This window comes from Gopherus evgoodei, chromosome 10 (genome assembly GCF_007399415.2).
Source record: "Gopherus evgoodei ecotype Sinaloan lineage chromosome 10, rGopEvg1_v1.p, whole genome shotgun sequence".
NCBI lineage: Eukaryota > Metazoa > Chordata > Testudines > Testudinidae > Gopherus > Gopherus evgoodei.
In genome coordinates this window covers 63,740,044-63,763,066 of record NC_044331.1, presented here as the reverse complement: position 1 = coordinate 63,763,066, position 23,023 = coordinate 63,740,044, and the positions used below count along the sequence as shown (strand labels likewise).

At 42.1% G+C, this 23,023-nt stretch overlaps 1 protein-coding gene across 3 annotated transcripts in view; it reads left to right on the top strand.

The window, feature by feature from the left end:
• The window catches only part of ZC3H7A (zinc finger CCCH-type containing 7A), a 50,178-nt gene that overhangs the window by 23,386 nt on the left and 3,769 nt on the right, over positions 1 to 23,023 (top strand). For 2 of the 3 annotated variants that reach the window (XM_030578953.1, XM_030578955.1), the window contains 12 exons: positions 796 to 1,088; positions 2,358 to 2,565; positions 3,701 to 3,756; positions 4,604 to 4,790; positions 6,499 to 6,660; positions 8,332 to 8,528; positions 8,788 to 8,882; positions 16,640 to 16,821; positions 20,052 to 20,128; positions 20,762 to 20,898; positions 21,232 to 21,337; positions 22,360 to 22,468. In XM_030578953.1, coding sequence (XP_030434813.1) covers positions 796 to 1,088; positions 2,358 to 2,565; positions 3,701 to 3,756; positions 4,604 to 4,790; positions 6,499 to 6,660; positions 8,332 to 8,528; positions 8,788 to 8,882; positions 16,640 to 16,821; positions 20,052 to 20,128; positions 20,762 to 20,898; positions 21,232 to 21,337; positions 22,360 to 22,468 — 1,809 coding nt within the window. The remainder of the gene's footprint in view (positions 1 to 795; positions 1,089 to 2,357; positions 2,566 to 3,700; positions 3,757 to 4,603; positions 4,791 to 6,498; positions 6,661 to 8,331; positions 8,529 to 8,787; positions 8,883 to 16,639; positions 16,822 to 20,051; positions 20,129 to 20,761; positions 20,899 to 21,231; positions 21,338 to 22,359; positions 22,469 to 23,023) is intronic. The other variant, XM_030578954.1, reaches the window with a different exon arrangement.

Genomic DNA, 23,023 nt, shown 5'->3' with positions numbered 1-23,023 from the left:
AGCCAGGAAAGCTACTTCCAAAGATGACTTCAGCAGTGTTTTTCTCCCACATCACTTGTCATAGATTATAAGTAAACCATAGTGACTTGTAAAGGTGACAGTCTCTACTTCAGAGGGTTAAAAAAATATTTTAAAAAATACAATAGATATAAAGGCCGATTTTAAAAAAAAATTTCTCAAATCAGTCCAAGAAATAACTTCACATCACTTCTTAGAACAGTTTTTAAATTTGACAGCAAACTAAACTTAATAGACGGTGTGTAGGGAGGGTTTTGAGGGATTTGAGTGAATGTTGTTATCCTGTATTCTCTTATGCATATACACACAAGGTGGCTATGCAAACTTTATTTAAATCTCCTGACTTTGTTATTGTTCCCTCTTCTTTTTTTATTTTTTTAATGTGGTGTTCTAATATAACTTCTGTAATTTGGAAAAAATAGGGCTGAGGGGGTAGATGTAGGGAGGCAGGATAAAGCATAGCATGTAATAACTTAGGCCACAAGTCTCTGACTCTTCTTGCTTGCTTAGTATGTCAAAATATGCAACATTCCAATACATATCTGCATATTTCCAATATGCAATACACATCTGCATATTTTCTTTTTAAGTTAATTGGTTAATACAAACCAGTTGTGTGCTTTTCTTAAGCATCTATATCTTAATTAAATTTCTTTAAGGCAAAACATATTTGTGCCTGATTAAAAGTGGTAAAATTTTTTTTAATTTTAATTTTTATTTTTTTTGGCAAAACATTGACTAAAAGTTTTGGTTTCTTTCCCAAATTACCTGTTTCAGATTTATCAGAAGAGAAACAAGAGACACTTTCTACTGTTTCCTCAGCAAACTTTGTCCCGGAAATGTCAAGTGACTTGGCTTCAATACCTGTGCAATCCATATCTTCCATCATGCCTCTTCAAGTGGAAAAGAGTTCTCTGCCTTCTGTAGTGCTGGCAAATGGGGGAAACGTTTCTTTCTCTATGCCAGAAGCATGTTTAGATTGTGGAGATGGAGATGATGATGATATTAGTATTGGGGAAGAACTTGATGAACTACTTGATTCTGTACCTGGCTCAAATGAAAATGTAACAGTAAACTTTTTTGTTTTTAATTTTTTCTGGAGAGGAATCATTTCAATCATTTAGTTTGAGTAAGCAGGCTCACAACTAAGTGTGTAAACTATAGTAATGCCTAGTCTATCAAATTGCACCATGTCTGTTTTGACTCTAATATGAACTTCCCAGAAATGTCATGGTTTTCAGTTTCTTCTTAGAATAGTGACAGCATTATCAGACCAACACTTATCCGGTAATAAAGATGAAGCAGTGTCAGAGATTGAGGTGTTGAGAGGGGGTTCTGGAACAGACAGACAGATTAAATAGCAGATCACTTGGATCAGATGGTGTATATCTGACGGTTCTAAAAGAATTTGAAAATGAACTGCTGAACTAACACAAATATGCAGTCTCTCATAAAATTATTTACTCTCTGATGTCCAGTTGGGGTGGGAGGTGGTAACCTGCCCGTATGTTGACATGTTAACTGTAGCATATAGCATTATTCTTGAAGTAAGGAAATGAGATCATGCTAATTCCTGAGCAGATTGTAACTGTAAAATGAATAATAGTTCCTCCCAAATCAGCGTGAATCTAGTCAAGATAACACTATTGGTATAATTTACTAATGAGGCTATAGGAAATAGATTCTTCATGCAGATTTAGTGGACACAATTTAGAATAAGGTTCAATTTTGAGACGTGTGTGAGATGATTTTCTATCTTAAAGTGCTTTTTAAAGCAACATTATTTAGAAGCCTTACTCTGAATATTTAACTTCCAGTATTTTAAAATAAACTGAGAAATGTAACTGCAATATCTATTTCAGAAATTTAGGAAAAGTAAAGAAGTTTCAGGAAACAATCTACCATGTTAGAATAAGACTTCTTAAAATTCCCCTAGATTTTTTTTTAGGCCTCTTTAATTTCTGCTGCCTCTTTTGTCTATGTATTTAAAGTTACTTAGAAACTAAACTTTCAGGTTCTTGTCCTGCAAAAGTTTTAAACCTGTGCTTAACTTTACGTATTGTGATTAGTTCTGCTGAAGTTAGTAGGACTATACACTGTGTATAAAGTTAAACATGGTTAAGTCTCTGCAGCATCAGGGTCTGAAATAATTTAGCCTGAAGGACTGAAGTTCAATATATTCTTCATTTTACCTTTACCTGTGCAGAGATAGGGTTTCTGTACTAAAACAAAGCAAATTACTGAAAGCTAGACTTGAAGACCACTTAACCTTTTTTTTTTGGGGGGGGGGGGGAATTCTGAATATTGAGTAAAAATATTTCTCTTCTTTTTTTTTCCAGCAAACGACAGTAGTCAGAGGACCCATTCCATCAGCTAGTGTAGCTCCTAATATAGCCTTCTCCACAACTTTGTTAGGAACTTTACCAGTTGGTGCAGGATTTGTTCCAGCAGCCTCATTTTCAGAAATGTATTCACAGCCTCTGGCTTCTTCTTTGGAAAATTTTTGTTCCTCTTTAAATACGTTTCCAATCAGTGACTCAAAAAGAGGTAAGGAATGAGTCTCTGTTTAATCTTACTTTCACAGACTTCTCTCACTCCCTATTAATGACAGCTGACTTCTCACTGCCAATTAGTTTAAACATTAAAGGTTTGTAGTGAAACTTTCAGGCAGTTTGACTTGCCTCTGTTTTAAATGTATCAAATTATATAGTCAATATATACTGTTATCAAGAATTAAAAATAAAGCAACTGTTCATGTGGCATCTACATAAATGTGTTCTGGGTGCCCTCTGCTGGATCATCATGAACTGTTAGATAGGTTTTCCTAAAGTTGTTTTGATCCTATTGGTATCCAGGAACTACTTAAAGGACCTCCCCCCAGCCTAAGGGGAGGATCCACAGGTCTGTGATACCAAATAATTACGTGGGACAACCAATGAAAAAAACAGGATCGGGAGTGAGGTCATAGGGCTAAACCAAGGGAACTAAAATGGTTTTGATGCTGGGCATGTAAAATTAACCTGAGGGGGAAATAAATTTAAACTCCATTTAAAAATCGAGGTGGGGCTGGGGATTTAATATGTGCCTGAGTGAAATGGGAGTAAATAAATGGGACAATTTTTTTTAATCACGAGATTCTTAAATGACTACACAATGGAGCACACACACTGAAAAAAAAAAGCAAAGACCCGTTAAGCAAATTTTTTTAACGCTGAAACTAATTAGGCGTAAGTGATTAATACTGAGATCAGTAATGAGCTAAATAGGAAATATGCAATAAACACCCTTATATCAGTCAAAAATCTTGTAGTTGTACATTCTTTGTAGAAGAATGGCTATTGCAAAATTTTGGTAGACTCTACCTAACCATGTCCACAACCAGGGATTTGAAAGTGAACTGTTGCCTGTTTGCCCACCTTCTACATCTGGACCTCTCTCTCTTCAGTCTGTCCTTACGGTGACTGCCTCAAAACACGTTCTGTGAGGCTGCTATTAAAGGTAATTCACTGATTGAGTAACTCAACATGACTTACCTTGTTTTTCTGTCCAGAGACCACAAGGCACTTGCATATAGTGGGAAAAGACATTGACCCCTGTCACCTCTATAGCAGGTGCAATTCTTACATCAATAAAATGTACTGGGAGGGGAAATAACTGAAATTGTTTCTTAATCACTGTCCAGATCTGTCCAGAGATGGAACACCAACACTTACCAGCAATAATTCCTCTCTTTTACTTGTAAGTATCTTTGTTTTCCTTCATGGATTAAAACTTTTTAGTATTTAGTCACCAGGGCTTAAGGAAGTTTCTATTTTTTTAGTGTTTTAAAAATGCAGAGAGAGCTTCATCCACCATTAAAATGTAGCACCTGGAGTGGGAAAACAGTAGCTGTTGAATAGGACACAGCAACACTCTGAAACAGAAAGTTTAAAAAAAAACAAACCTCAAAACCAAAACTATTTTCTGAAAATCCAGGGGAAATTTTAAATGAGGAAATTGTATTTACTAGTGTCCTATCCAATTTTTTAATTTGGTAAACTTTTTAGCAAAATGCATCATGGAAGCTTAAAATGACCACAAGTGGTCACAACTATCTGAAATGTTATCTTTTGTGAGTTTGCTGTCTAGCCACCTTGCAGTCCAGACAAAATAAGGGGCTGTATGGAGCTGCAGTGGTCCACAAGCAGGGCAGTAACAATATTGTGACTAAGACTCTCAATCTGATCTGTATTGTATTTGCAGCTGAAGCTCATGTATCTTATTTTACCCAAATGCCTACTCTACAGTGGCTGGCTGGTGTATAGGTGGAGTACAGTGGAGCTAGTGATTTGCATACTCTCAGCCCACCAGCTACTGCACTTCTCCCAGTGCCAGTGTGGGGTCTGGCAATGTATACAGCCTGTAATGGGGATATGGGCTCCTTATCTCCCTTATTCCCCTGTGTGGATACACAGCCAGGCTCACAGTTGAGCCCTATATGAAGACAATCTGATGTTATGAGGAAAACTTGCACTAACTAAGTTCTAGTTGTGGAGATATTAAAATGAGGTTGACAGATAAAGTTAAATCTTGTTTCTTCTGGCAGATAAATGGCCCTAATACTTTCTTTGGGACTGAGGATTACATGGGAATTGCAGGTCAAACTAGGAATGACTGTTCACATATTTTTAGCAGTGGAACTGCTAACATAGCTGCATCACTTGTTGGAAGAAACCCGTTGGAAGGTACACATGAACTAAGACAGGCCTGCCAGTTATGTTTTGTCAAAACAGGTAAGGAACACAGGAAAGTCAGTTTGATAATTAAATACATATTTACTATATCAGTGTCATAAATTAAAATGTTGTTGGTTTCTAGAAGTGCTCATTTCTGAGTTGTGTATCATTTACAAACAGAATATGGATCTGAATAATGAGTCACAAAAAATGTTGCAACCATTTTTTCTACCTTTTTTCTTGATTTTTGTGGTCTTGTCCTAATGAGTTCTTAATTTCTAAAACCACCACCAATCACTACATGCTTTCCTCACGCTGAAGGCTTACTGTGTAAGGTCATTCACGTTCTGTATTCACTTTCCTCCCAACCCCCAGGGTACTCTGAAGAATGACACCTTTGCTCAAGACTTAAAAACTTGCAATACTCACTCTGATTGGTCATGGGGAATTGAACTGCAATTCAAAGTACCTGGTAACCTTCACATCCCATCTGTTTTATTGTTCTTTCATACTAATTCTAAATCCATTATCGTGATGCTTCCAAACCTTAGCAATAATTATTAACTTCACTTTATTGACAGAGGGTCTTGACCTATTTTGAGCCATTCAGACAACTAATCTTTGAGGTCTGAGCTGTTGCTGTTACACAGATGTATTCTAGAAGCAACTTTTTTTCATCAAGACTAATCTTAAAATCAAGCACTATTCTTCAGGTTATAGACATTCTGAAATGTTAGAGCAATAAAACATATTACACTGACGTAACTAGGGAATGGTTATTGTAGTTTATTATCTGTAGTTTAAAACTACTTTTTGTTGTGTAAGGAGGATCAGCGGGTGATTTTGAAATGGCACATATACATGATTTTTAATAAAAAGCAGCAGTTTGAAAATGCTGAAGGATGAACTTTAAGATATATCCATTAGACTTTAGCAAAGCATTGGTTTCTTCCCTTGTTTCTCTGCATCCCTGCTTTTCCTACCCATTTCTGAAACCACACAGTTCCACCATGAACTTTTTGCTCAAAGAGAACCGGACAGGAATGCACCAGACTCTATTCTTAGTGGGTTATTGTAACTTCTTTTATTGACTAGTATGGACACTGAGCATTGGAAACTTTTAAATTCCACTTGCTGGTATACATGCATTCTGAGTATTTGTGGCTTTGGAAGCAAAACAGACCTACTTTTGAACCCTGTATTTAGCACATGACAGTTAAAAAAAAACTACCAACTAGACCATGGGGCTGGTATTGTATTCCTACAGAATGCAAAAGTTGACTTTTTACTTGAGGTTGTGTTCTCTCTTTGAATTCACTCTTCGGCTGCTGAAGTTTAATAAAAATTAAATATTTAGTTGACTGAATTTGGGATTTTAGTTGCATGGTTCTCAGTGACTTATTAGAGATGAGCAATTAGAGGCCCAAAACAGATTTATGAAAACTTACCCATTTGTGCCTGCAAAAACAGAAAAATACAGATGGTTATTCCCATGCAGAAGCAAAAGAAGACTGTAAAATCTTCGTAAAATTACCTTCTGTTTTTCTTGTTGAATCTGGTCTTGTAAGTATTTGCATATTTTCCTTCTACTCTTTCTCCCCCCCCCCCCTTTTATTTAAGATTACTTTGGCTCTTCAAATTTATTAGTGCCAGTAAGAATTCTTAGGTCTGTTCACGCATTTCATATTTGGACATGTGCCTGATTACAAGTGCCACAGTTACTTGTAGCTTATGTAAACGATAAACAATTTTTCTGTTATTTTAGGGCCTAAGTTACTGGATTTCACTTACCATCCCAATTTAGAGCATAAGTGTAAAAAGGATATTCTAATTGGTAAAATAAAGAATTCTGAAGATAAATCATGGAAAAAAATACGTCCAAGACCAACAAAGACTCAATATGTAGGACCATATTATATATGTAAAGGTATGTTTTCAATATGGAAGTTATATAGTTTTTACTGAATTAACAAGGAAATTTAACTTGTTTGAATGCAAAATTAATTGCATTACTTTATATTCAGTATAGGTATTAAAATCTTGCGTGTGCATTTTTGTTATAAAATGTAGAATGAAGCTCCATTGTTTTTGCTGATTAACGAAAACAGTTTATAGGTATTTTTAATATTTCCAAAGAGGTTTAATATTTCCATCATGGAAAACTAATGTGATTATTTAGAGCATATTCTTCCTCTAATTATAATTTATTTAAAAAACATGAAAATATATTGGGCTATTTCTAAATAGAGCAGACTCCTAGTATCCTTGTGATCTTGGAGGTTCTGGACACTTAATGTAAAAGTAAGCATTGCTTCATAGATTCTCGGTATGACCCTCTGCTTATGACTTCAGGGAGCTGGTTAGTTTATCACAAATATGCACAAATTAACATTTGTACTCCTAGCTACAGAGAAGAGAGTGGATATCTGTGGAAATATTTTTCTGTTTTTGGCATGAAATACAAAAGGGGCAGCTGGAGGCTGTGAGGATAATTGAGGTATACATACAAGCTCTAATGGACATTCCACATCTTCTGAGGAGTTCTAAATGTAGTAAAGTTATTTTCCAGCTATACTGAAAGGAGGACAGGAGACTCTTGATATGGATTTAATTAGGCCGCAGCTTTATTATTAGATATCTGGGACTACCTGGCAGATAAGTGTACAGTGCAGGCAACGCCATGTTTATTCAAATAACTGCCGGGGGCTTCCAGGTAGTTTCATCCAGGTCCCCCAGCCAATCCACGGCTTGGGCCTTGCCATCTACCCCTGCTTGTAGGAGAATTAAGGTGGGCTTTAAGAAAGGGGTTTGGCTCCTTGCCATACCAATCATAGGAGTTCCTAACTCTCCCTGTTCTGTTCCTTTAACCAGCACCTCCTTTTAAGTCTTTTTTTTTTTTTAACCAGGCCATTTACCTGGTCACTGGGTGCCTTCTTTGTGGAGTTACCTGCACTGGACATCCACCCCACACTTACAAAATGAGTTGCAGTATATAGCCTAACCACCTTTCCTGCACACCAGAAAAGGTCCACCCTGATACCCCTTGTGGAGAATGTAGGGGGGAAAAACACCTCACTCCACTGAAGTTAATATGGGGGTGAGGGAAAAATTCCTTCCCAGTCCCCGTAAAAAGGAGTGATTAGCACAATAGCCACAGCAGGTCCTAACCCAACCTGATATTTGCACCTTTAGGGAAGGGAGGGTGAGTGCTGCCGTGCCTGCTGGGTGAAGAAAAGGCTTCCCACACCCAAGGCTTGCACATTTAAAGCCTTCTGCCCCTTACATTTCCTGGGGGTGAGTCAGCACCACAAAGCTGATGACCACTCACCTTTTTGTGGCAGTTTCTGACCACCTGCCTCCCACCATAATGCACTGCTACCTTAAGCCTACACAATGTTCCCGCTGCTTAAAGGTGTGGTGCGGTCATTCAAAGTGAAGTCTTGCAGAGAGGAGTAAGACCAGAAGACTAGATAGATTCATTTACAACAGAGGTGGCTTTTCATCAGACTTTCTGAAATGGAGAGTTAAGATCTAGTGATGATAAATGTGGCTGTGTAAAAGTGATGTCAGATTTAACTTTGATTTCATGTCATCCTAGATGTTGCTGCTGAAGAAGAGTGTAGGTATCCAGGCCACTGTACATTTGCGTATTGCCAGGAGGAGATAGATGTGTGGACTCTAGAGCGCAAAGGAGCCTTTAATCGAGAAGCTGTCTTTGGAGGAAATGGAAATATCAACTTTACTGTATCCCAACTCCTTCAAGAACACCATGGACTATTTATGTTTCTTTGTGAGGTGCTCCTTTAAAGGCATATTTGACTGCTTGTTTCTTAAAGATATAAAACAATTTTAAACAGTTTTTTTCATTTGACAGCTTTGCTAGATAGTAAGGTGAACTGCTTATGGAATGATTTGATTCATGATTAACTTGTAAGCATTGACGTGCATTTTAGATAAGTTTTCACAGTCTACATCCCTAGTAGAATCTTTAAAGTGATTTCATATAAGAAACATATATTCAACTTTTCTTTAATCCCTTGTTTTTGTATTTCAGAAATGCTTTGATCACAAACCTAGAATAATAAGCAAAAGGAACAAGGATAATTCTTCTTGTTCTCACCCTGCCATGCATGACTTTGAAGATAACAAGTATGTTTGAAATATACTCAATATAAGTTTGATTAAAAGTACAGTAGAACCTCAGAATTACAAAGGTTATTTGTAACTCTGAAATGTTCGTAACTCTGAACAAAACATTGTTTTTTTCAGAAGTTTACAACTGAACATTAACTAAATACAGCTTTGAATCTTTACTATGTGGAAGAGAAATGCTGCTTTTAAACAGTCACAAACGGTTTCCTTACCTTTTTTCAATTTTTTTAAACTTACCTTTTTATTTTTTTAGTAGGTTATTTTACAATAGGACAGTACAGACGACCCCCTAGGTTACACAAACCTGACTTAGGCAAATCTGCACTTATGGAAAAAGTTCCATACGCTAGAAATAGGAGGGTGGGGTTTTTTGAATAATTGTCAGGTATACATTTCTGACTTATGCAAAGTTTGAGTTACGCAAGGCGTTCTGGAATTTTGGTGGATGCTCGTCCGCCGGCCAGTACATTGGGGACCTCTGATTAGACCCTAATTCTGTAATCTGCAAAGTGTGTGGCCCTGTTCAGAGTTCCATTGGTTACAGTGGGGCTTCACCTGGTCTTAAGCATCTACCTGCATCAATGGACTTGCAGGAACAGGACTTGACTTTGGAGAGCACTTCATTCAGATTTCTTTTATTGAATTAAACCCTATAGTATAAAATTATTGACTGAGGGTGTTTCCAGTGGAGTCCTGTAGTGATCAGTTCTTGGCTCAATGCCAGTCAGCATTTTATCTGTGATCTAGGAGAAAATATAAAATATTGCTGGTAAAATTTATAAATGAAACACACAGGTTGGTGAGGTAGTAAATAAAGGCCTGCGTATAGTGAGATTTAAAGTTTTAATTTCTTCCAGTTCTTCTCTGAGTGCTTGCTCATATCGATTCTAATTAGGTGTGCTGCGCCGCGTGCACAATTGTTGGAGAAAGTTTCTACCTAGCAACACCCAGTGGTTCGGCTGTGGAGCCCCCTGGAGTGGCGTCTCCATGGCGCTGGCTACAGGCGAGTCTCATCTTATGTGGGGGTTCCGTTCCGCGGTTAGCACGTAAAGCAAAAACCGTGTATAGTCAAAACTACATTGAGTTGAATGGTGGGTCGAATATAGCCCGCACTACAGAAACAGTATTTAAATTATTATTTTTTGTTTTGTTTTTGTTTTTGCCGACTGTGTAAAACTGAAATTGTGCAATGTTAAATGCGCGTAAGATGCGACAGATCTGTATATACCTCAGCCTGCCCAGCGCCCCCTCAGTTCCTTCTTACCGCCTGTGACTGTCGTTGGAACTGTGGAGCGTGGCTTTGCTGTTTTCCACTTTCCCTAGTGTTCTTTTTTCCCATAGTTTGTATAGTTTATTATAGTTAGTGTAGTTTTTAGTTAGTTATGGTGTACATAGCGTTAGAATAATGGGTTGGAAGGAGCCTTTCCCCTCCTCCCCGCCTGCTGCTTGGGCTCATGCCCAAGGCTCTGGGCTTTAAGCCTTGTTGTCATAGGCTTAGAGCAGGCTGAACGGATGACCCCCACAACTGCTGCTTCAAATGCCTCAGGGTGTCTTACCAGGCTAACAAGTGCAAGATTTGTAAAGGGTTCTGACCCCGGACCAAAAAGGAGCGGGACTTTCTGTTGAAGCAGCTCTTAATGGAGGCAGCTCTTAGCCTGGATCCTCAAGTGGCGTGTTGAGACCCAGCACCGGGTGCTTTGGTGCGCAGCGCCCTAGCAACAGCAGCAGGTACTGCACAATGGATGGACTCTAACAGAGATCTGTGGCACTGGACTTCCCTGGCATCACAACCGGTGCAGTTGGTCCCGTGCCCATCTCTTGCCTGTCCAGAAGCAGCACCACAGGCCAGAGGTGATGGATCCACATCAGCAGTTGTCGGTATCCCTGAGGCCAGCCTTGGAGCCGCATCCAGTTACGGAGCGACAGTGCGCAAGTGCCAACGGTGGCACCATTGACTCCAGCACTGAGGGAGGAGCCTTTGAGTCCGGTGCGCACAGGCTCCCCAATGCATACCAAGCTCAAGGAGTACCATCAGGGACCTCCCATTCAACGCCTTGGGTGCCAGAGGTCACCATAAGCCATCCTGCTCCAGGGGGGTATGGAAACTGCAGCCCCGACCTCTGGACAAGCTCCAGGCCCCGGCATAGAGGATCCTGGGCAGCAGGACCCATCACAACAGAAGATGCCACTGGACCATCTAGGCCCTGTGGTGGCATCCTCGTCTTCGCCAGATGAGGCAGTGGCGGGGATAATCTCTGGTCCTCTTCCAATAGACCTTTGTGCCCATCAGGACCTCCATGTAGGGTGGCACGTAATATGAACCTCCAAGCAGAGGAGGAGGTGGAGCTGGAAGACCCAGTGGTGGACATCCCGATCAGCAGAAGCCCTGTCTCAAGTGGGTTTGCCCCATATACGTATTATCGACACCACTGGCAAAACAATCTGGCAGACGCCTGCTTCCATCCCTCCAACGGCTAGAGGAGTGGAGAGGAAATACTTTTGTTCCCTCCAAGGAGTGTGAGTACCTATACACTCACCCTCAGCCATATTCTCTAGTGGTGGCCTCGGTGAACTAAAGGGAGCGGCCTGGGCAACAGGTCCCGGTGCCCAAATCAAAGGATGCCAAGTGCTTTATTTGTTCAGGCACAAAATTTACTCCTCTGGGGGGCTGCAGCTCAGCGTTGTGAACGAGCAGACACTCCTGAGCTGCTATGACTAGAACTCATGGAACTTCATGTTTAAAATTCAAAGAACTAGTGCCTCCAGAGTCCAGGGACGAGTTTGGAGCCCTAGTGGAGGAAGGCAAAAAGGTGGCTAGGACCTCCTTATAGGCCTCCTTAGATGCTGCAGACATTGCTGCCAGGACCCTTGCATCTGGCATAGTCAAGCACCGCATATTGTGGCTTCAGGTGTCGGGCTTGCTGCTAGAACTGCAGCAAACCCTGCAGGACCTTCCATTTGAAGGGCAAGGTCTTCTCAGACTAAACAGACTAGGCTCCAGAGTCTCAAAGGTTCCAGAGCTATAATGTGCTTCTGAGGAATGCACACATTGGTCACCCAGCATAGACCCTTTAAGGCGCAGCCTCAATGGTCCTACCCTCCTCCTTGGCCAAGGCAGGATTTTTATAGGAGGTGTGGGAGAGGTGGCAGGAAAAAATCCACCAGCCCGGTCAGAACCAAGACCCACCCAAACCACAAGCGGACCCCAAACAAAACTTTTGAAGGTGCGACCAAAGACGATGTACTAGCCACCATCCAGGATCCTTTCCCTCCATTCCAGAATCATCTCTCCTGTTTCCACCGTGCGTGGGCGCTCATAACTATGGACTGTTGGGTTCTTCGCATGGTGAAAAAGGGATCTTCTCTCCAATTTTCTTTCTCCCCTCCCATCCTCCCTCCCTCGTTTTTCAGGGACCCCTCTCACGAGCATCTCCTTATACAGGGGGTCCAAATGCTCTGGACCATGGGAGTGATCAAGGAGGTTCTAAGGGGCAGGGGTTCTTACTCCCATTACTTCCTAATTCCCAAGGCAAAGGATGGGCTTCGCCCTATCTTGGATCTGTGCAGACTCAACAAATTCATGGTAAAGTTGTAGTTCCATATGGTATCACTGGGAACCATTATTCCTTCCTTGGATCCTGGAGACTGGTATGTCACCCTCAACATGAAGGATGCATACTTCCACATAGCGATTCATCTAGTGCACAGCTATGTCCTTCACTTTGTGGTCAACTGTGAACACTACCAGTTCACAGTCCCTTCTTTCGGCCTTTCCATGGCCCCTAGAGTATTCACCCAAAAATATGGCTGTCGTGGCAGCCTTCCTTTGTCGGCAGCGGATCCAAGTATTTCCATATCTCGATGATTGGCTTATCTGGGGTTGCACCAGGGAACAAGTGTAGGTTACATAGACATGTTTCAGGTTACCATAGACATGTTTCGTCAGCTGGGCCTCCTGCTCAACATCGAAAAGTCGACTCTGGAGCCAACCCAGAGAATAGAGTTCATCGGGGCAGTCTGAAATTCCAGACTGCCCTGAGCTCTCCTTCCGGAGGCCCACTTCCAGTCGTTGGCAAACCTCATCTAAAGCCTTCAAAGTTTCCCAGCCTCAATGGTGAAAACATGTCTGAGCCTTCTGGGGCACATGGCCTCTTGCACATATGTGACCAGGCATGCCAGACTGTGGCTCCGCCCACTTCAGGCCTGGCTATCAACAGTATATCTTCCAGGTCTAGACAGCTTGAGTATGGTGGTCACTGTCCCAGAAGTGGTCCTAATCTCTCTGCTGGTGGTTGGTTCTCAGGACTGTATGCAAAGGGGTCCCATTTCATGCCCCTCAACCATTCTTGTCCCTGGTTACAGATGCTTCGTCCCTAGGATGGGGCGCCCACCTAGGGGACCTCCAAAAACAGGGTCTAATGGACCGCAGCCAAGCTATCTCTACACATCAATGTAATGAGAACTGGTGGCAGTGTGCCTGGCATGTCAGGCATTCTGGGAGCATCTACATGAGCATTGCATAGCGGTCCTCACAGACAACACCACAGCCATGTTCTACATCAACAAGCAAAGGGGAGCCTAGTCAGGAAGCCATTTGCCTGTGGGAGTTCTGTATAGCCCACTCTATCCACCTCGTGACATCCTTTCTCCTTTCTCCTGGGGGTCCAGAACACACTGGCAGATTGCCTCAGCAGGTCCTTCTAGTCTCACGAGTGGTTGATTCATCCAGATGTCATCCACTCCATCTTCCTCAGGTGGGGATTTCCCCGGGTCGATCTGTTCGCCTCACTCAGCATTTGAAAGTGCCAGATGTGGTGTTCTCTCCAGTGGATTTCCCGGGTTCACTGTCAGACGCCTTCTTGATCCTGTGGAAGGTCCAGCTGTTCTACACCTTCCCTCCATTCCCACTAGTCCAAAAGGTCCCGCTCAAGGTCTTCAGGGACAGAGTGCGTCTGATTCTGGTCGTCCCAGCATGGCCCAGGCAACACTGGTACACCACGCTGCTGGAGCTATCGGTAGATGCTCTGATTCCACTTCCTCTTTGTCTGGACCTGATCTCACAAGACCATAGCCCCCTCTGTCACCCCGACCTGCAATCCCTCCATCTCACAGGATGGATACTGCATGGCTAACTCAGTCGGACCTACTCTGCTCACACTTGGTGCAGCAGGTTCTGATAGGTAGCAGGAAACCCTCCACCTGAGTCACGTACCTGGCCCAGTGGAAGCGTTTCTCCTGCTGGTGCGCTCAACACCACACTCCCCCCTTTGCAGGCATTGGTGCCTCTCCTCCTAGACTATCTCCTGTCCCTAAAACAGCAGAGTCTGGCAATTTTTTTTATCATCTGTTAGGGTGCACCTGGCAGACAGTTTGGCTTTCCACCCAGGAGAACATGGTCGCTCTGTCTTCTCCAACCTGACAGTAGGTTTCTTAAGGGACTGAACTGTCTCTACCCGCAGGTGCAACAACTGGTCCCGGTGTGGACCTTAACCTGGCCCTTTCCAGACTCATGGGACCCCCGTTTGAGCCGATGGCTATCTGCTCACTTCTCTACCTCTCTTGGAAGACAGACTTCCTTGTTGCCATCACTTCAGCGAGGCGTGTATCTGAGATCAGAGATCTCACGTTGGAACTTTCCATAAAGACAAGGTGCAACTTTTGCCCTCACCCTGCCTTTCTTCCCAAGGTGGTGTCAACTTTTCATGTCAACCAGGACATTTTCTTCCCAGTCTTCTATCTAAAGCTGCACACTACACAGAGGGAGCAATGGCTGCACTCCCTCGACATTCATAGGGCCCTTGCCTTCTATATTGAACGTACGAAGCCGTTCAGAAAGGTGATCCAGCTATTTGTTGCTGTGGCTGACAGGATGAAAGGCCTCCTGGTCTCCTCACAGCGTATCTCCTCTTGGATCATGTCCTGTATCCATGCTTGTTACGACCTGGCTGGCATCCCGGCCATGCACTTCACCATCCATTCCACAAGGGCCCAAGCTTCATCAGCTGCTTTCCTGGCACAGGTTCCAGTTCACGAAATTTGTAGAGCTGCTGCTTGTTCATCAGTGCATACTTTTGCCTCCCACTATGCAATAGTCCAGCAGTCCAAAGACAATACTGCATTTGGTTCAGCAGTTCTGCATTCAGCAATATCTCACTCCGACCCCACTGCCTCGGTAAGGCTTGGGAGTCACCTAATTGGAATCGATATGAGCAAGCACTTGGAGAAGAAAAAACGGTTACTCACCTTAGTAACTGGTTCTTCGAGATGTTTTGCTTATATCCATTCCAAACCTGCCTTCCTTCCCCTCTGTCAGAGTTGCCGGCAAGAAGGAACTGAGGGGGCGCTGGGCTGGCTGGGGTATATATCCAGCGCCCTGAAGGTGCCACTCCAAGGGGCTCCACAGCCGACCACTGGGCATTGCTAGGGTAGAAAATTTCTCCAATGGTGTGCGTGGCGCATGCACACCTAATTGGAATGGATATGAGCAACGCTTCTCGAAGAGCAACAGTTACAAAGGTGAGTAACCGTCTTTTATCAAAGAGTAGGTTAAGAGAGAGCTATTGTGGTCTACATGCACCAGTACAGGGAAAAGATTTCTGATATTGTAGAGTACTCTTGAATTTAGCACACTAAGTGACTGGATGTTGAAGCTAAACTAACTGAAAATGGAAATAAGATGCAAATTTTTTAAATAATGGTAAATAAGCTTCTTCGTACATTTTGTGCTTGTAGTACCTACCACAGTGGTCAATAACTGGGGGGCTTCAAGGAGCAACTGCAACATAAATTATCAGTAACCATTGGAACAACTTTCCTGGTAACATGATGGGTTCTTCATCATTTGGAGACTTTTTAAGGGCATACCTACAAGGAGCAGCAATGAGTGCCTCGGGGGCGTTCTTTGTAAAGTGCACTAATGTGTTTGTGCTCTAACTGCTCGGTATAGACCCTGTTGGCATGAACAGAAAAGTTCTCAAGTGCGTTTCAACAGCTTTGAAACAGCACTATGTTAAAGCAAACCAGGGAACTTTTAGTCTATGCCGGTAGGATCTACGTGGACCAGTTAATGGGCAACATGCTAGTGTGCTTTAGAAATCACCCTCGTGCGCCAACAGTGCACGTTACAGCTATCTGTAGACAAGCCCAGCATAATTTCTCCTTAAGCTAGAGACAGATAAGCTTGATACAAAGGTTACTGGGGTAAAATCCTATAGCCTGTGTTTTATGCAAGAAGTTGGATTAGATGACCTTCTTGGTCTCTTCTAGTCTTAAAAATCGGTTTGTGACAAATGCTGCCCTTAGCTGTACATAATCTACTCACTGACTTCTGTAGGAGTTGTGTGTACACATACATCAGAGGAAGGAGACTGGGTGTCTATATAATTCCATGGCAGTTTCCATGACAGTAGAATCCAGGAGCACAAAGGGCTGTGAATACTGCCCATTTGTTACTTTAAAGCTCAAAGTTACCAGTTTGTAGTGCATACTGATTATATAAACTCACATTTTTCCAAAGTTTTAATTCCTTAAGTGGAAAGACCTCAGTCACACACACACTGAATTTGCTTGTAAATATTACACAAACAGTAGTGATCTAGGATTACTCTGCCTAGCAGTATAGAAGATATTTTAAAGAGCTGTCAAAATTAAAATATATAAGGTGGAAAGAATGGTCAGGTTGTGTGTTTTCCATATGCACAAGGAAGGTCAGACTTTACAGAAAGCTTAAAATATTGATTTCTTTTCAAAAACAGGTGCCTTGTCCACATTCTGCGAGAAACTACAGTAAAGTATTCCAAGATCCGTTCTTTTCATGTTCAGTGTCAGCTTGACCTGTGCAGGCATGAGGTGCGTTATGGCTGTTTAAGAGAAGATGAGTGTTTTTATGCACACAGTCTTGTAGAACTCAAAGTTTGGATAATGCAGAATGAGACAGGTATGTTCAGATTTAAATACTACCCCTACCCTCAGTACAAAAAGATGATAAATGCAATTAATTGACCCACTTGTCAGCGTCTTCTGCTTACAACCTCCTGTAGTCTTCTGTATATCCAATAAACAATTGGTCAGTTTTACTAGCTAGTGGGTATTGAGTAAGATTGCTAGACATATAAAATTAGGAAACTAGCTTTAACTCAAAACTAAGTTTCTTAATCATAGGACTGGAAGGGACCTTAAGGTCATCTAATCCAAGGATTCACAACCTTTTTCTTGCTGAGGCCCCCCTCAACATGCTATTAGAAACTCTAGGGCCACTTGAGAGCAGGTGCGGGGCCCTGTACATCGGCATAGTTTGACTTCTATTTTGCGGGGACAAGGGCTGGTGGGGCTCAGTTCCGCACAGTGGGGTCCAGGGATGAAGCACCACCTCCAACCCCAATTCACCTCAGCAGACCACCCAGGCTGTCTGGGTTGTGGGAGGCCACAGCTAAAACATAGAACTGAAAGTTGGGGGCTCAGTTCAAAAAGTCTGAAAACCGCTCAGGGTGCAGGCAAGGGGTAGATAGGGGCTGTGTGCAGGCAGTGGAGTAGCTCAGGGTGCAAGCAGGGAGTAGCTAGGGGCTGTGTGCGGGTAGCTCAGGTTGCAGGGAGAAGGATATCTAAGGCCATGTGCCAGGAGGGCTCCCTCTGTGGTGGTTGCTCCCTGAGGGCTCTGCCAGAGCTGGGTCCCCACATCTGGGCGGCTCTTACTGGCTGTGTAAGCAGTCAAAGGGGGCTGGGAGCTGAGAAGCAGCAGCAACCCCAGGCACCAGCAGCAGATGGGAGAATGCCATGGCTGCCTGCTCCATGGCACCACCAACCAGAGGAGCAGCTGCCCTGCACTGCCTAGCTCTGGCTTTCCCACCTACAGCCTTACCAGAGGGGTGGGGCTGGGGGAGAGGAGGAGCTAAGGGGGTGGATCTGCCCCCACACTGCCCCACTCTGAGTAAGGCACTGCGGTTTGGGGACTGAGAGGGCCAAACACTTGTGCTCGCACCTTCCAACTCTGCCAATTGGCTCAGGGCTTCTGCCCGCGGGAAGCACCAGGGCTCAGGGCTTTGGGGGAGGAGGGGAAACGCAGGGGCTGCTGGCTTCAGCACTGTGCTACTGCTGGCTTCAGCCCCACAGAAGGCGCTGGGGTTTGGGGCACTGGGTTTCAGCCACAGGGCCCCACGGACCCCTGAAAGGGCTTACAGACCCTGGTTGAGAACCACTGATATAGTCGAGTCTCCTGCACTGATAGCAGGACTAAGTATTATCTATACCATCCCTGACAGGTGTTTGAGGTTTTTAGCTTTCGTGTTTTAGTTTTATTACAAAATTACTTTGACTAGAAATTGAGATATTTACTTTGAAGGCAAAGGAGAATGAAAGACACTGATCAGGTGTATCTTTTTGTTACAGGTCATTGACCCAGTTTTGATTTTTTTTTAACTTGTCTAGTGTGTTTGTTCCTCTAGCTCTAAAATGGCTTAATGTTGCTACAAAATTTCCTTATTGTTAAATTGAGGGCTGCTCCTCTTTGCCTCATTGTGGTAGTCAAGTTTTTTGGTATGGTTTTGGTGGTCCCTCCAACCAACTTGCAGTGGATCTCACTGCTACTCTACCTTGCTGTGAGGGAACACTGCTTTTAATATTAGTTGAGTGATCATCCTAGGTGGCAGCGATGCCCAGAAAAAGGGTAGTGTGAGCATGTGGAGATGATATGGTGTCCCATAGTTGGGTCCCTTTTTTTGCCCAGACTTTCACCATGAATCTGCTGCTTCCGTGGAGAAGGAGCATCAGATCAGCTCCGCTCTCTCTGTCTGGAAGTGTATTGGCCAACTTAGGATGACCCCAGGCCAAGAAAAGTTTCAGAGGAAGACAGTCATGTGGAGGTGTACAGAGTCCCCCCCAGTTTTCTGTTGCTCTAGCCCAGGGATTCTCAAACTGGGGGTTGGGACCCCTCAGGGGGTCGCGAGGTTATTACATGGGAGGGTTGCGAGCTGTCAACCTCCACCCCAAACCCCGCTTTGCATCCAGCATTTCTAATGGTCTTAAATATATAAAGAAGTGTTTGGGCTTTTTTAATTTTATAAGGAGATGGGTTGCACTCATAGGCTTGCTATTTGAAAGGGGTCACTAGTACAAAAGTTTGAGAACCACTGCACTAACCCATTTATCTCTACTTGGCCTTTGAGGATTCCTTTTTGTGGAAGGAAGGACGGCTGCTCTCCTTTCCTTTGCTGCCCCCCAAAATGTCTAGGTTCAAGGGTAGCTGCTATTTCCTCTTAACCCTATAAACTTCCTATTAAAAGGGTTAGGCCATCCCACAAACATGAGTGTCCATGTGAGTTCTTCTCTCCTACATGTGTCCAGACATAGTCAAGGCCCAATTGATAATTTATAGACTCTGAGGGTTGGAGGACCTTAAAGAAGGGGAATGCTCACCTGAATTGGAAGCCCCTTCCTGCCCCTGCTCCAAATCTAGGCACAGACCTATTTTTCTTTTTAAGGACTCTGAAATTCTGATAGTGTTGATGTCTTTAGTCTTCAGCCTCTCCATGGACACTGGGGAGAAGAAACCTTGGTGAGACTTCAATTATATGGAAAGGTGTGCAGTAAAAGTCTGTATCTCTGAGGACTTTGAGATTATTAAAGAGCCTGAGAGGAAAAGTGGTTGCAAGAATGGCTATCATTAAAGGCAATGTGACAGTCTTTTACATCCTGCCTATGAGTCTTGCAAGTCTTTGGGGGAGTCTCTCTCCTGAGTAACGCTGATCTGTACATGGAGGGTTGTTATAGGAGCCTTGTGAACATAAACTGGAGTCTCATTTTTGGAAAAATGATCTGGTTTTCAAGAGGATTGCAGCTAGCTTGCTTGGGGTCATTTGCACCAAGGCCTTAGGCATCTGGCTCCAGGATTTTGAAAATGGGCTGTTTTGGAAGATCCAATTAAACAGAAAACTTAGGCGATACTTTGGTCCATCTGTGAATGTATTTGTGTTTATGTGGACAGTGTAGGATTGGAGGATGTCCTTAACTTGTTTTAAGTGCTTGCTTTTTGTAAATCTTGTGGTAGGTAACACCAGTCTCTTTGGCAACCTCAGTTGTTTTTTGGGGGGATTCAGTAGCACTTGAACATGTATATGAATAAAACTTCCAAATATTCATAATTGTCTAAGACCTTTGTTTTCTCCTCTGTAGGTATCTCACATGATACTATTGCTCAAGAATCAAAGAAATATTGGCAGAATATGGAAGCAAATGCACATGGAGCACAGGTATTTCCAGTCACATCTTTCTCAGGAAGCAAATTTTATGTGGGACTAGTGTGATTGGTGGTGTACTGGTTTTGATGTCAATGTTTATAACATGATTTAACTGTTAGTTTATATCACAAAATGGTTGTCCCGAGTATATGCCCCAAATGATTCCCTTTTGTCCCCCCCCGACCACTTTAAAAAAAGTCTGATTTTTCCTAATTCCAGATTTCTCGTTACACATGTGCAGTTACTTTTTTCCACTTTGCTTATTTTGTCATAAGCAGAATATAAACCTTCAAAAATATATTTCAGATTCTTTCTTCAGCTGAGGATCTAGCATCAACCCTTTTTTAGTAGTTTGTTCTCATTTACATTTTCTTTATACAGCACATTGTATGCCAATTGCCACAAGCTCTGGGTGTATTTATGCAACCTAAACAAAATTAACTAACATGCTGTCATTAACAGAAGCTTCTAGTTTTTAAGATTGCAAATCTAGGTCTTTTTTGATGTACTTATAAGCTCTCTAGTATATAACACATCTAGAAATATTTTATAATCCTTTCTTATCTTCGGGGGTACTTAATGATTTATGTATGGATTTCTCTGCAGATGCAAAACACCATTTTAATTTTTTTGTTTTAATTTAAGATTCTTGGCAACCAAATGAAGCATGGATCTCTAAATTTGAAAATGAAGTTTGTGTGTGCCCAGTGCTGGAGACATGGTCAAGTTAGCGAGCCAGACAAAAACAAAAAATACTGTAGTGCAAAAAAAGCAGGACACCCGTGAGTAACAGAACTTCAAATACATAATGTCTCTCAGTAAACCATTGTGTAAAATCTTTTGGGTGATCTGTACTTGGGCTGAAAGGCTGAAGACTTTAAAGTGTGTTGTTAATCAAGAATTAAAAAATGCATGTTACACACTTCAGTTGGCAGTTTATACTAACTTTATTTTTCCTTTAACTCCCAACCATGGTGAGTGTTTGAGGCTTTAAATAAATTGCATTAAAACATATGGCTTTGGGGCTCTTTAGATCCAATCATTATCTTTACAATTGACAAATAGTATGGTATGTAGATGTATTCTATATATTTGAATGCTTCCGTATTCCTTAGATGGACCAAAGATCGTCGTGTGGTGCTGGTGATGTCTAATGAGCGTAAGAAGTGGATGACCATTCGCCCTCTTCCCACGAAGAAACAAGTGCCTTCGCAGTTTGATGTATTTGTTTATCTAAAATGATCTTTTTAATTAAGACACTTGAGTCACTGGAAAATACTAGTAAAGGGCAATTTCTGCAGCCACTGGGTGTGAAATGTCTGAAATCAGTGGGAGTCACTGGAGCAGCTGCACATCCAGGTGCTAGGAAGGACTGAACTCATTTTTTTTATTGCTGAAGCTCCTCCAAGTCAGTGAAACTTCAGTAATAAAAGTATAGAAGGTATTAATATAAAGTATTAAGTAATCTCATTTGAAGTCTGTAAAATATGTATATAGTTCTCATAAAACCCTAATCAAAAGAGTGCATAATAGTTTGAGAGTGAGACACACTCCATACAATATTGGAAGAGACCTGGAATTTCATTTAATCTTGTGCAGTTGTCAAGATGAGTTTGCAAAATCCTGCTTCCTGAGTTCTGACAACTCATTACCTCAAAAGGACTCTGTTTTCAAAGAGCATTGTCTGATTTATTACAGTGAATGGGAGGCATCCAGCTAATAATGTAATGCGTAAATTTTACATTACATTTTTGGAGTACTGTCAAAAGTAAATAATTTGAATTCCTGTATAATAGAAATACAGCACAAACCTAAAATGTTATGTTCTAATCATGGTGTGATTTCTAAGTCCTAACTGTCTGCATCCAACCTATATTTTCTGCTACCTTTGCAGACTGAAGAGCCCTTCTGTAATGAGTGCTTCATAAGGTGTTTTTAAGACTAGATAAGATCAGTATGTTATATGGGCTGCATCCAATACTACCCGTATGGCCCTGAGGATGTCACATGGTCCACAGCTGTGTGCTGATTGGGCCACAGGCCGCTTGTGGCCCACAGATTGAGAACCACTGACTCCTCTGACAGCTTATTTGGAAGACAGCTATTTATTTGAGTTATAATAGTAGTAGCTTGTCTGCTTATCAGAATGCTAATGTGCCTGAAGTAAAGCTACGAAGATCTTTCATCACCCATCATCACTTAACATATATGCCTAAAATATATATTTTTTTATTCATATCTAGTTGTGCAATCATATTGCTTCAGGCAAGAAATGTCAATATGTTGGAAACTGCTCCTTTGCTCACAGTCCTGAGGAGAGAGAGATGTGGACCTATATGAAAGAGAATAGTAGTAAGTAAAAATGTGTAAGGGTATTAAACACATACATGCTGTAAATCTTGGATTTTCTCTTGTTTTCATCTCTCTTACAATAAATACCTCTGTCAGTTTTCCTCTAGCCTTCTGTAGGCAATCTGGTGGGTAGATTTTTCTTCAAGTAAACCCAACCTGCCTCTCATTATGCAAAATTACTGTCTAATACATAGTAACACCATTTTAATATGGGTTCATATAAATACTAGGTGACCCATTATGTGTCTGAAATTAGTAATTACTGTCAGTGCAGTTTTTAGCTTTGAAGATTTTTGAGTAAGTAGAAGAGTTAGTTGAATGCAAAAGCACCGTTTTCAACCATTTATGAGTGTACCAAATTCTTGTTCAGATCAGCTGTAGTTGTGTTTATCACTTTTGCAAATTGGGTTTTGTTTGTATATAGGGGGCTGGCTGGCTGCAAAAGTACCAGTGTTTCAAATGTAATCAAGAGTATTCACTATTCTTTCTTGGGTTTTACATTTGTCCAATCAGGGAGGTTATTAGGGAGAAATAATACCATGTGACTGATCGCAA